At 34.5% G+C, this 13173-nt stretch overlaps 1 protein-coding gene across 2 annotated transcripts; it reads right to left on the bottom strand.

Moving 5' to 3' along the window:
- Window positions 1-3228: 3228 nt before the first annotated feature.
- Window positions 3229-11342, bottom strand: LOC136234975 (serine/threonine-protein phosphatase 2A 65 kDa regulatory subunit A beta isoform). Of its 2 annotated transcripts, XM_066024480.1 has the most exons (13): window positions 11199-11342; window positions 10078-10494; window positions 9152-9398; window positions 8441-8553; window positions 8187-8266; window positions 7563-7704; window positions 7393-7473; window positions 6877-6981; window positions 6244-6426; window positions 5056-5148; window positions 3985-4124; window positions 3827-3893; window positions 3229-3653 (listed from the first exon to the last, which is right to left on the bottom strand). In XM_066024480.1, exons 2-13 carry the CDS (start codon window positions 10468-10470, stop codon window positions 3534-3536), a joined length of 1764 nt encoding a protein of 587 aa, XP_065880552.1. In that variant the 5' UTR covers window positions 10471-10494; window positions 11199-11342; the 3' UTR covers window positions 3229-3533. The 2 variants fall into 2 exon arrangements, with proteins under 2 accessions (XP_065880552.1, XP_065880560.1); XM_066024488.1 differs by lacking the exon at window positions 10078-10494 and having other exon boundaries at window positions 11199-11323.
- Window positions 11343-13173: the final 1831 nt, after the last annotated feature.

Raw genomic sequence — 13173 nt, 5'->3', positions numbered from 1 at the left:
CAACCAAATGTGTCTTTGGACACGTTCAAGTGAAGACATTAAGGTATGCTTTTTTTCCTGAACTTTTCTAAGATTAGGGCAAAAGGCAAAGTAAAAACAATGTTCTAATTATACTGGTTTGAGGGTGGAAAAGTGAAAGGTCGTGCTGAAGATGAAACAGTGGAGTGTACTAATATCTCAGGTTTAATTGCTTTGGAATTGTTGATTATTTGGTCTAATTAATGATTGTTTTTTGCTATGCAGATAATAAGATATTTGGGGATTTATTTTTTGGGGCATGAATATTAACCTTGTGTAATTCACATTGATGAGGTTGCTTTTATTTATTCTTAACTAGCTTCAGAAATTGAATTAAACTCGTGTATACAAATTATGAGCCATAGTTTCTATAATTGATTTCAAATCTTTGATATATAAAAATTGATGTTCATTTAGTATGTCTATTTTATTATTATAGTAAAAACATGAATTAGCTTCTAAACCAATCTGAATATTACCCAGAAATTTCATTGAAATACCAGACAAAGAAGAAAACAAGTCATTTTGAAATAAAAATGCCATATAAAGAATAATAGGAAGAGAAATAACGAATAAAATCTGTCATCTGAAAAAATCTATTGACATAATTGATTAAGACTCATGTCATCTGAAACACAATACAACAACAAAAATAAACATGCAAACTGTCATCACTATAACCAAGACGCCAATTTTCCATAAATTTTTTGACATTTTTGTTTAGTAGGCTGTCATTCAAGGGTCATATAGATGACATGAATAATAAATAAGCCGTCATTGAAATACTCGTAAAATAACAGCGTACCAATAGGCTAATGTCATATGAGGTTATTTGAAATGACAAAACGCAACCGTTGTCTGAATGGGCATCAGACGGCATCGAGTCCCATGACAGTTTTATATTTTTCGGGATGACGGTTTTGAACCGTCATCTGAAGGGGTTATCGGCGCAGTGATAAGTCATCTTTACTCTGACCCTTGAGGATGATTTCCTTCATGGCCAAATCCTTTACCCAAAATGAGTTAGCGAAAAATTCAATAGAAATATTGTTAGATGAAGTAAGAGATTTAACAATGAATAAGTTCTGAGATGCTGAAAGAACAAATAACACATCTTTAAACTTAAGATTTTTACCGTTCATCTGGCAATCAAAGGTACCAATAGAATAAATATGGAGTTTAAAACCATTACCTATAATGACTTCCTCAACATCGGGATATTCGGAATGACGTGCAAGATTCTCCAAATCCGGGGTGAGATGATGAGTAGCATTGGTATCCATGACCCAAGGTTATATTCGATTAGTAGTTACAAGATGACCTGAAAGCTGATTGTTTTGTCACTAGCCTTGATTGAAATTTGGTGAAGAACAAGCACGATAATAAAGCCTTTCCCGTTACAGTTTTAGCATGTTATTGTAGAATAATTGGTGTTAAACACCACTGAATTCGAATTGCCACATCCGGACTGAAATTGTTATCCATATCTATATGATGCATTTTGGCCATTGGATCTTCCACCTCGGGATTGCCGTCCACGATTGTTAAATCCCTCATAAGAAACATACTGAGGAGATGGTGATATATTTAAATCCATTATCGTATCTCGAGCAAGCTGGATTTCTTCACTGATCAATAAGTCAAATAAGTTACCATGAGTAATAGGCTCGAGTAGAGCTTCTAGCTAGCGACAAAACGGTCTATAAGTAGATCTCAGTCCTGTCATGATGCAATCAAAAAAATAATCCATATTCATAGAATTTATAAGGCTACCAACTGATCAAACAACGTTTTAGCTTTTTGCATATCAACAGAAACAAACTCGTTATTTTTCTAAAGGGTGAGAAGTTGATTTCTTATCTGTCGAATTTGAGAACAAGTTCCTGCATCAAAAGTTGTATGAAATTTGTCTTATGCTTCTTCGCATTTTGCAAGGACTTGGGAATTCGGAGCTTTCCGATCATCTACATTCATGCATGTTGAAGGAGTTGAGGCCTAGATGTAAGAAAATAAACTAGCACCTTACAAAGTATGACTTAATCCAACAGTTTGTTACAAAGTAAAACCGGCATTATTTCAAGAAGAAACTCTAGATGAATGAGATCCTAATAAGAAAAAGAATAAGAAAACAAGCCCGTTGATGAGGAGGATTCCATCGACACAGCTCTTTTTAAGGTTTGCAGAGAGAAAACAAAAGAAATAGAACATGGAGGATGAAAAAGATAAGATTGAAAATATCAAAAAAAAAAAAACAAACAGAAAAAGCAAACCAGAGAAAAATCGAAAACTTTCAAGGAAAGAAATTCGAGCAAGGAAGATGAAACAGGGGAAAATCGTGAATTATAAGGAAAGAAAGATCAAACAAAAAAAAAAGTCGACAATCAAAATTTCAGGGAAAGAAAAAAAAACCAAACAGAAAACAATGACAGAAATAATCGGAAAGTATGGTCTTTAACCTTTCATGATCTGATACTATGTAAGTAAAGTATTTTTATTAACAAAACGCAGGCTTTATATACACAGATAAAGTTGGTCAACCTAGAAAAACAGACCTATACCAACTCTAACTAGGATTACCAAAACCGAACATGCTTCCAAAGGGATAGAAAAAATGGGGATAGAATGGATAGAATGAGTTAAAATATCATAATTACCCTTCATAAAATAAAATTAGATTTTCATGGTTGAAACTCACAAACTAAAATAGTATTTAATGTACTAGTAGTATTGAATCATTAATAGAATATAAAAATAAACAAAATAAAAATATTTCAAAAGGGCATTTTGATAGGATTTTTTTTTCTATCCCTTCTATCCGGATAAATTCTATCCGGATAGCTTTTCCCTAAATTAACAACTTAGGAAAATGGAAAATCAATGCGATTGAGATATATATTAATAAAAAGAAAATTCATCGTCCAGTAGTAAGTTTATCAAAATTGTTATAAGTTATTCAAAAGAAATAGCAAGTCGGGTTCTTAGTTAACCTGAAAGCCATGGCTGAAATGTCAACTTCTTTTCCAGAAAAAGGGAATTCCTTGTATCAGATCATTTGCAATATCTTTGGATTGGTAGCGACTATTTTCTTAATTCGAGTCAACAAAATGAATAAAAATTTCTTTCTTCTCCCTTCGCTCCACATTCAATTCAACCATGAAACATGTCCCCACTTCAGCAAAAATATGAATCCTTACACTAATTACATGGAACTTCAAAAGGCAAACTTTTATAATCGGAAATGGAAAAAATTAAAAAGTTAACAGAAATGATAAGATTCATATCAGAATACTGGACAAGTTTACGGAACAAACTAAAGGCTAGAAGCATGCTACTTGAAATTTGAATGCCAAAAAAATGGCAGCTACACTTTATAGCTGCAGTCACTGACTAACTTGAAGAACGAGGCAAGCAACATGATGAACATAAATTCTGGCACCTCTATTAAAATTGCTCTCCAATAGAATCCCAACCATTAATCTCAGATCCGTCTTGTCTAGATCAACATTACACAGTGTCTAACTAGACATCATCACGTTATCAATTGATTGAAGCGCCTGGTTGGCAAAGAAACGGACATCGACATCTGGATCTTCACTTAGCTCAACCAAGCTGGGACGGATGCTCTTCTCCACAATCTGTCGGATAAACATGAAGCCAAGCAAAAGAAGAAGAAAAATTAAGTTTGCAAATATATACAAGCGCAGACAGAAAATATTACTTGCTATACAGTGCATAATTTACTTGAACAGCATGTAGATAACGATCAGTAAAAAGAAAATAGAATAAGGAGAAATATTGATGGACTTACAGACTGATCGACTATGGGAATGAGAGACTGGAGCACTTTTGCCACATTGAATTTGATGTTGGGTACTCTGTAAGGAGATTGAGCTCAGCACCCAAATATCAAAAGATTTTAATAGAACAAATTTACCATAGGTCAAAGAGTTCCATAAAGCCATGTACCTGTCTTTTGTAGCATTGACGACAACAGGAAGCAGTTTAGAGCATGTAATTTCTGATCCCATAACAGGGGCAAGAAGTGCGATTGCACGCAAAATTGTCATCCGGTACAAATAGTGAGGATTGTTCACCATATCCAAAACCTACACAAATTTAGTGCCCTTTTTTTATAGAAAGAAAACAGGCAGGTGGAAGTATCAAAGAAATGGGAACACTTGTGAAATAAATAAAATCTTGCAAGCATAGGAAAGCTCAATTCTTTGTATTTCTAGATGACATAGTTGGAAATTCGATGGGCCAAAAAAAATAGAAAGATCACCACCACCCTAAAATTTCAGAGGCATCCTGTTACGTGTGTATGGATCATTGTAGAGCACTCCCAGAATCAAATTGAGACTTTGGTAGCAGGAAATATTTGACTTTTTCTTCCCTTGTGAACTATATTAATTGTTGAGAGAACTCTTTGACATCTTGCATTCAGAATTTTCTCTGAACAAGACCACCACTTAATTTTATTGCACCTCAACTTCTTTTCCGCAGACACAACATCAGAACTCAACAACAACCTACTAATTACGTAATAACTGACACCCTTGCAATACCAATAACCCTACAGAAAATAAGCAACAATAAAAGCTAACAATAAGCCTATAATGACTACTCTAGTTCAGCTCTCTTTTCCATCTGCTGCAACTTTTCATCAGTTGCCCTTTCCACCTATTGCAACTTGCCATGCCTCCTTGTTTCCCATGAGTAAAACATTTATAAGTTTGCTTGAAAAAGAAATCACTGAGTCTTTTCACAGCACCAGTTCGACATACATGAATCTGAATCCACTTCCTATAAATCTAATTTCTAAACTACCCACCATTGCACTCAGAAACCACCATCAGCCTTCTACAGTATATAAACTATCTTGAACCCAAAGCAATTAGGCATGCATATCACAATAAATACACTTTGAAAAGCCTAATTTGTTCTAGTATTAGCCAAGTTTGGACAGGGAGACAGAAACTATTAGGTTGTCAATCATTGGACATCAAGCCAAAATGCCAGAAGAAAATGAAAACAAACCTGTGGAATTATGTGCTGCATTGCCCACTCTGGGCCAAATTCTTCAGCAAGGCGCTTTAAATTGTTTGCAGCAGCATCACGAATTGAATAAACCTGCAGTAAATAGTCAATCAAAATGGTATCAGTATAGGAATAAATTAACTATTTTTAATAAAGTCAATATAAAAGGTTTTATTAAGACTTATTGCTAATAAGGTCAATACAAAAGTTCTATTATGAAAACTTTCTACATTTTGACTATTAGAAAGTTTTCACACATATTCGATATAGCATTTTGAGTAACAATAGCATTAATGAGTCAAAATTTACCCCGTTGTCCTTCATTTTATGAATGGTTAAAAATGACACCTCTTGGCTCCTTAATTATAAATTATTGCCTTCTTTTTCTTTGTAACCCATTAGCCCCTTTATCTCAAACATCTAAATACAGAAGTTGGACTAAGGTGCCTGATGTAGTACCGGAGTCCCTCTGGGTTTCTCCAAACCCTTCAATGGAGGTGGGCTCTAGGAACTTAGTTATTAATCCATGCATATAAGATCAGCGCCTCTGTGTTTGATGGTAGACTTTGGTTCCTAATATGACCCAAAAATTAAAAAAAAAAAAAAACCGGCAACCTATAGGGACAAGCTTCATCTCACTTCACTTTTGAATTTCTCTGGAACTGGGAAGAAGTAATTCTTGGAAAAGGACTCAACTTCTTATTCACTACACAAAATATATAACCTTCAATAACTTGTATCTAGGTGGAAATGTCATCTACTATAAAGCGTAATTCTGAAGAGAGCCATTGAAGTCCTATTTAGTTATTTATTTTAATAAAATGCATACTTACTATCAAAACATTCATCAGCAAAGTCAACAGAACATGTCCCTAAGGTAATAACAAATTGATTATCAGATGTCAATAAAACCAATTTCCAAATTCCAAATGGAATATGAATCTGATCTGCAACACTACAAATTCAGTTTTCCAAACTTCAGTTGGATCTAATGCATTATCTCCCTGGGGAATAAAGCTATACATCCTAATTCCTAACTGCAACTAACAACTTTTGGCATCAAGTGCATGTTCCAATCTCTATGTAAAAAGAACAATTGTTTCAGTATAAAAGTCATGTATGACGCATGCACAAGTGAAAAGGGACTTGTTACATATTATGCTGTAGCACAAAGTAAAAAACACAAACCTTGTCCTGTAACCATTGCATGCAAAGAGCCCCAAGTTTATCGTCAAAGAACCCAACACCCAGCTGACTTGCCAATAATGGTATATACTCTATGATTGCAAGTCGAACCCTCCAATGTCTATCCTCTGCCAGCTCAACAATAGCTGGCAATAATGACTGTGAAAGTAGATCAATTCCAATAACCTGCAAGGAAAGCTTACTCCTGTATTAGACACTAATGCCGTTTATAGGGGGGCTCGACTTTTCCCTTTGTCAGCATACAAACAGCAACTGATAATTATAACAAAAATTCTTATGCATATATAATATATCTTTCTAGTAATTTCTCTTAGAAAAATCTTCCACAACATAAACAGTCACTAGTATATCCAGAAACAAACCATAAACAGGAAAAAAAAAAAAGAGCATTCAACTGAAACGAAAAGATATCTTAGATAAAGCCCCAGACAATTGTCTTAAGCAAGAAAGACCACAATAGAAAGAGTGATGCAAATGGCAAAGGGCATGTATTGAAGTCATTTGCTTTGCTTTGTTGTTTATAATAATAATCCTTGGTAGTTTTTAAGGTCGATACTCAATAGATAATATTCAGGGCAAACACCTTGAGCAGTCTAGTCTTGAGTAGCTGCAAACCTGATTCACTTGATCAAGCTTGCTGATTATGTTCAGGCGCACATCAGGAAATTCATCCTTCAGAAGGGAAAGAAAAATTGGAAGAAGCTGCTCAATAGTTGCATCCTGCATTAAAAACCAATTAAAAAATTTAGAAGCCCAGTGTGTTAAGGCTACATGTATGCTGTAGTTGTTGGCATTTGAAGAGCACTTGCACAAGTTAAAGAAAAAAACAAAGACTTGACAGTGTCATGCAAAAGATAGCATGTTTTTCAAAATAAACAGAATCAGATGGCAACTGATCCTTAAGAAAGGTTTAATGTACAGCACCCATGGGAAAATGGTTTTACCAGAGTCATGAAACCAAATTTACACAATTCATAATAATTTCAACTGGCAATACAGGGGCTGCTTAACATCACAAGTGCTGAAATAATTTCTCACAAAAGCATACATAAATCCCAATAAAACAACTCCACAAAACTGATCACGTTTCATGAAAAAGCTAAAGTCCAGCTTTTTATGTGAAATTCTTACCTTCCCTAGGACAGGAGCCATTCCCATTATAACTGAAGCCAAAGCAGATCGGACGTGTTGGGAAGAATCCGATGACAGCTCCTAACAGGGAGAAAATAGGAAGCACAGTTATTTTAACAGGTACAAGATTGTGAAGTGAAAACGTGACATTGTCTCAAAAGATTGTGCACCTTCACACAGGGGAGAATATGTTGAACAGCAAGTTCTGGATTTAAAATGCGGCAGAACTTAGTAACTTTGCCAGCGGCTGCTATACGTACTTCAGCCTCATTATCACGAAGTAAGCGCACATATGCAGGAACCAAGTCCGTCCTTGGAAAAGAATCATTGCAAATCATAAGGTTTTGAATTACCATATAAAAATCAACAGCACAATCATAGAAGTCAACCTTATGAAAAAGAAATAAGCATAAAGAACACATGCATACTAAAGCAGTGGGTAATAGACATTAGTACAAAAAGGCCTCCGTATTTATACCCTTTTGGAAAAATTGACCCAAATTATTTTTTTCTGACAACTCAGGCCCTTCAACTTATCAAACTCGGGATGAGGTAAAAAAAAATGCCCAGAAAGAAGAGGGGAAATGTAATACACATGTCAATAAAACATGGACAAAAGTTAAGTTGGCGCATGTGTTCCACCATCCTTTTCCTTAACTTGGTTTTCTCTTCCCAGGTTGACAAGTTTAAGGGCCATTTGTCCAGAAAAGTTGATTGGGTCAATTAGTCCAAAGGGTACAAGTTAAAGTTAATTTTGTACTTCTGGTCCTAAAGAAGTCGTTCAAATTATATACCTAGTAGGCTCTGGCCCTACAGCTTCACAAAGTTCATATAGTTGATTTGCAACCATGTAGCGAACACGCCAAGACTTGTCCTATGCTCAGACAATAAAGTTAAGAGTATCAGAAGTAATTCAAGAAACTATTTGTCTTCATATAAATATCAAATATCAAAAAATCCAGCACCAAGGAAAAAATGACCCAAGAAACTATGATCTATATGGTTTTTGTTTTCCCATTTCTTCTAGGTCTATAAACCAGAGTGATACCTGAGAGAAGTTAACAATAACGGGAAGAATGTGTGCAACACAATCCTGGGGCTCCAACAATTTTCCAAGAGCAGCACAACCCTCAACAGCCAATAGACGAACAGAATCCTGATCTGAGGTGAATTACAGTTAAAAATCACCAATTAGACTAGAAAGAGTGCAAAAAGATAAAAATTGAAGCCCTTAACTGAAAAATTATCTTCCAAAACTATTAACCTATTAACTTTGATATACATTCATTTACTCCCATTCATCCAACAAAGACCGATTGCTTTTCTTTTTCATTTAGCCCAAATTAGAATTTACTTTCCTTTCTGAAAGCATAGTTGATTTCTTAGCTATCTAATATACAAGTATGCAACCTATTTAATGTGGCTTGTTATCAATGAATATTATAATCATTCAATTTTAGTTGGAAGAACATATAAACATAAAAACATCAAGAAAAACATACGCGAAACTATTTTTCTAACTAATTAAAAAGATGTTAATATCTATGAAAACAGAAGCTAAACTTTGCAGGATGGAGAGTGCATTGCATATTCTTGATCACTCCACCAAGTGGAAAACTATACAAGTTTTCAGCTATTCAATTACAATTACTCGCACAGCTAACTCATTGTGTCTCTCTTATCAATACTCTAATCTTAAGAGGGGAAAAAAAGAGTCTGCAAGTGCAAGTGAGAGACCACATATTAAAAGTTTAATTACCATCCTGTGTAAGATCTTCAAATATGGTCATAATGTCAGCCTTCAAATGAGCAGGTTCAACAGTTGCAGCAAATTTCCCAAGATTCGAGGCAGCAGACCTTCTAACCATAGGCATGTCATCTTGGCACAATTGACTGTATATCGACCGCAATTCTGTCTTTAACATATCTGGGGCACTTGGATAGGCAATATGAAACAGCCCACATGCAGAAACTCTAGCAGTAAACCATTCCCCAGCTGCTAGTCTCTGATTATAAGAAGTTCAAACACATAGCAACCATAAATTTGGATTCATGATGAAATTTAATTTAGAACAAGAATAAATGCAAAATATAGCAAAACATAGATGAATGAATAAAGAAACAGCAAAACTAACTTCCTTGTTCCTCATAGACAGCAATATGGATAAGTAATATTGGAGTGGTCTTGCACATGCAAGCATCTTTCTCCTCATAGACAGCAATAGGGATAAGTAATATTGGAGTGGTCTTGACCATGCAAATCATGCAGGACACCAAATGGTTCAACACAGTTATTACAAATTATTTTTCAAAAAAGAAAAACAATGGGCACATCAAAGAGATGACATGGAAGAGTCACATGGTTATCTAACGCTATTGAAAACCCACTATTTAACTTTCTTCCCCACAGAAGGAAGCATCAAGAAAATAAATAAATAAGGAAAAAGGAAAGGGAAATCAAGACAGGGTGACCTGGATGTAAAATACGTGACAGATGATATATCAAGCAACTAGGAATGTTATCAATCCAGTAATTCACTTCCAATTTATACAATATCAGAATGTCTTTCTAATAGGATTTCAACAATTAAATTGGCTGCCGGAAATTCTTCATTAGATAAGCAGGCATGGAATATAATAATAATAATAATAATAATAACAAAAGAGTAAATTACAATTTTTCACCTTTACTAGGGGAATAAACCACTCAACCAAGTCAATCTCCCTCATCTGGGATCCAATTCTACACAAGGATTCCACAGCCTTGTCTCTCACACATGTTTCCTCAACAGTACAAAGGGTTTCCAAGGGTGGCAATAAAACATGGGCATGCTCCACTCCCCCAACATAGGGAATAAAAACACCCAATTCCTCCGCCATTGCAAGAAGAACCTCATCATCATCATCATTGTTTTCACTTAAAAACGGGATTAATTCCTTTCGAGTCCGCTCCTCTCCTAGAGCACGCGCAATTGTAGATAGTCTTCGTATTGAGTTTAGCCGAAGCTGGATGTCATCATTTTTAAGTTCATCAATGAGAACAGCTATTGGATATAGGGGTTCGTCAACCATAGACATTGTATCTCAAAGACTTCAAAGTTACTGCCATATAGAAACCACAACAATTCAAACTCATAAACAAGGATATATTTTATGGGTATATACCTCCTTAGGCATTTAACGGCCATCCACAATTTGAATGTCAAAAAAGTACCGACCATGTTGTCATTTTGAAACTGGACTTTGTCAATTCATTTCCAATTAGAAAAGCACAACGCTAAAAAGTTGGATCAAACAAGCACAACAGAAAAAGAGATCACTCCTTCGGATCCATAGAGTCATAATTATAGTCATAGAATGTCATAGCAACCAAATTAAACCTCCGAGATCCAAAACAAACCCTAGAAAAGTCACATCCTAAAGCTCTTTATAAAAGCATTGAAGGAAGAGACAAAATACGGGTTTTCCAATCTTAAAGACTCAGTATAATTGCTGAGAAAATGCGCGAAAATGAAGATGGTATCAAATGATTGGACACTTAATTAAAGCCCTAATAAAATTTAACAAAAAATAAAATAAAATTGAAGGCGCCAGATGCAACTCCATAGCTCTGGCGAGTCTACTCCAATTTCTCAACGTATACTACAAACGCGATATATGAGAAATCTTCAGAAGTTCATAATTTTTCTGGTTTTCTCGCCAACCAGAAAGGATTAAAAAGAACAATCCGATTGCCAAAAAAAAATCAAGAAACAATCGGTTTTAGAAATTTAGATATGCCAGTGAGAAGTATAAGGTGCTCTTACCGATCTCAAAGCGTTCCCGCCGGCTTCCTCTGCGAAGCTCTGAGAGAATTTATGAATTTTCTTTGTTTATCAAATTTGGTCTGCAATATTCTCTAATTTAAGCTTGTAATTTGAACTTGATGAGTAGTAACAGTACAGCCCAAATTAACTTATATGCAAACAGATACAAATACCAAGGCCCAGTTTCCTTAATTATACTATTACTTCTAAAATATACAAAAACATGTCCTCAAATATTTAGAAATTCTATCTATCAAAAACAAATATTTAAAAATTCTAAAGTTCCTTCAAAAGAAAAAGAAAATCTAAAGATCATATACTAGTTGTATTGTAATTCTGGTATTTTTATTTTTTTTTTTGAAACAAATTCTGGTACACTTCTAGTATCCCATTTATAACATGATATAATAAAATGTACTTTTTGAAATTTGTAAATATTTATAAGTATTCTTCTATTTTCACCCGTCTATTTTTTATGCTATTTGGAGTTTTGTTACAACAACAACCATCATTAACGAAGTTACATTTCAAAAAAAAAAATATTCTTCTATTTTCAATACATAAAGAGATGTATAACCCCAATTTATTTTGGATGAATAAATGATGAGAATTAATTTTGTTTTCTTATAAGTATAGTGTCTATTAGTATTATTATTTAAAGTAACCTATGTCATTCTTAGTAAGAGTAACTTTATTTTTAGCGTCATAAATGGTATAATTGAGAATTTAAACGTAACAAATTTAATCAATTTGAGATATAATCGAAAACATGTGTAACCACAAGATTTATTTTTGTACTTTTCCCTAAAATCTATATCTACTTTTCATTTGCTTGAATTGTGCAACGTAGGTAGTGGCTGGATCTTTATGTCCTTGTACCATTCTAAACAATTTCGCCTCCTAATTTCATGTTGGGCTTGGAAAATTATATGTGTTGTTGCTCCATATCTGCCAATAATAAACAAAATTCCTAGTCAATAAAGAGTACCAACACTATCTCATTTTCCTATTCAGATGACACACGATACATGACAGTCATTTTTTCCTATTATTATCTGCTAGTTTTTACATATCTCAATTATTTAGTAACTATGGAATAGTCTTAACCTATTATAGCCAAAATTATTCGAGGTGGCCAATTCCTCACATATAATTCCTGCATAATTTCCCACACAACATCATTAGTTAAACCTTGTGTCATTGGTTGGGCATGCACTCCATTTGGATGTAAACCCACTTTATTCCCAGGGATGTTTATGAGCCTTGTAAGAAATTCATTCTCTTCCTCCCTAACATAAGTATTAGGGAAATATTATGCACTACTGGAATGAAACCAACTTACAATGGCATAATGCCAAAGGAAGAATGACGGTAGAGGGAGATTGTCGCACCCTTGAGACCAAATAATCTTTATGTCAAACCAGCTCCGTTTAAGTGATTTTGATTTAATGACCCTCGTCACCAATCCAATGGATGTCCCAGAAGAAGGAGTGTGTCAATATGGTTGAAAGATATGAGAAAGATGATGATGAAGGGGCACGTGTGAGCCTATTCTTGATCAAGAAGGCCAATTTGAGTAAGAACATGCAGTTCTTATAGTGAGACGGACATTGATGTCAAAAAATGTTGAGAAAGGACAACGATATCAATTGTTTTGGACTTGATGGTTGGTCCAAGGAGAAAGATGTGATATGATCATTGGCAATGGTATCCAAGAGAAAATCATCAATCAGATCGCGATCAAAATATTCGATTTGACTCCCGAAACTCACCCAAACCCTTATAATATTGACTAGTTTAGAAATGTAGGTGAATTCAGAGTTGGACAGAAGTGTAAAGTTATAATTTCAATATAAAGGTATATGGATGTAGTAGACATGGATAATTGTTACGTACTACTTGTCAAGAGATAGAGGAAAAGGTGAACTCATCCTCCATTAGATTGAACCTTTATTGGTAGAGTATGAGATTGAAG

Source organism: Euphorbia lathyris, chromosome 1, assembly GCF_963576675.1.
Source record: "Euphorbia lathyris chromosome 1, ddEupLath1.1, whole genome shotgun sequence".
Taxonomy (NCBI): domain Eukaryota; kingdom Viridiplantae; phylum Streptophyta; class Magnoliopsida; order Malpighiales; family Euphorbiaceae; genus Euphorbia; species Euphorbia lathyris.
Note: the sequence above shows the minus strand (reverse complement) of the source record. Positions and strands in the feature narration are given on the sequence as shown.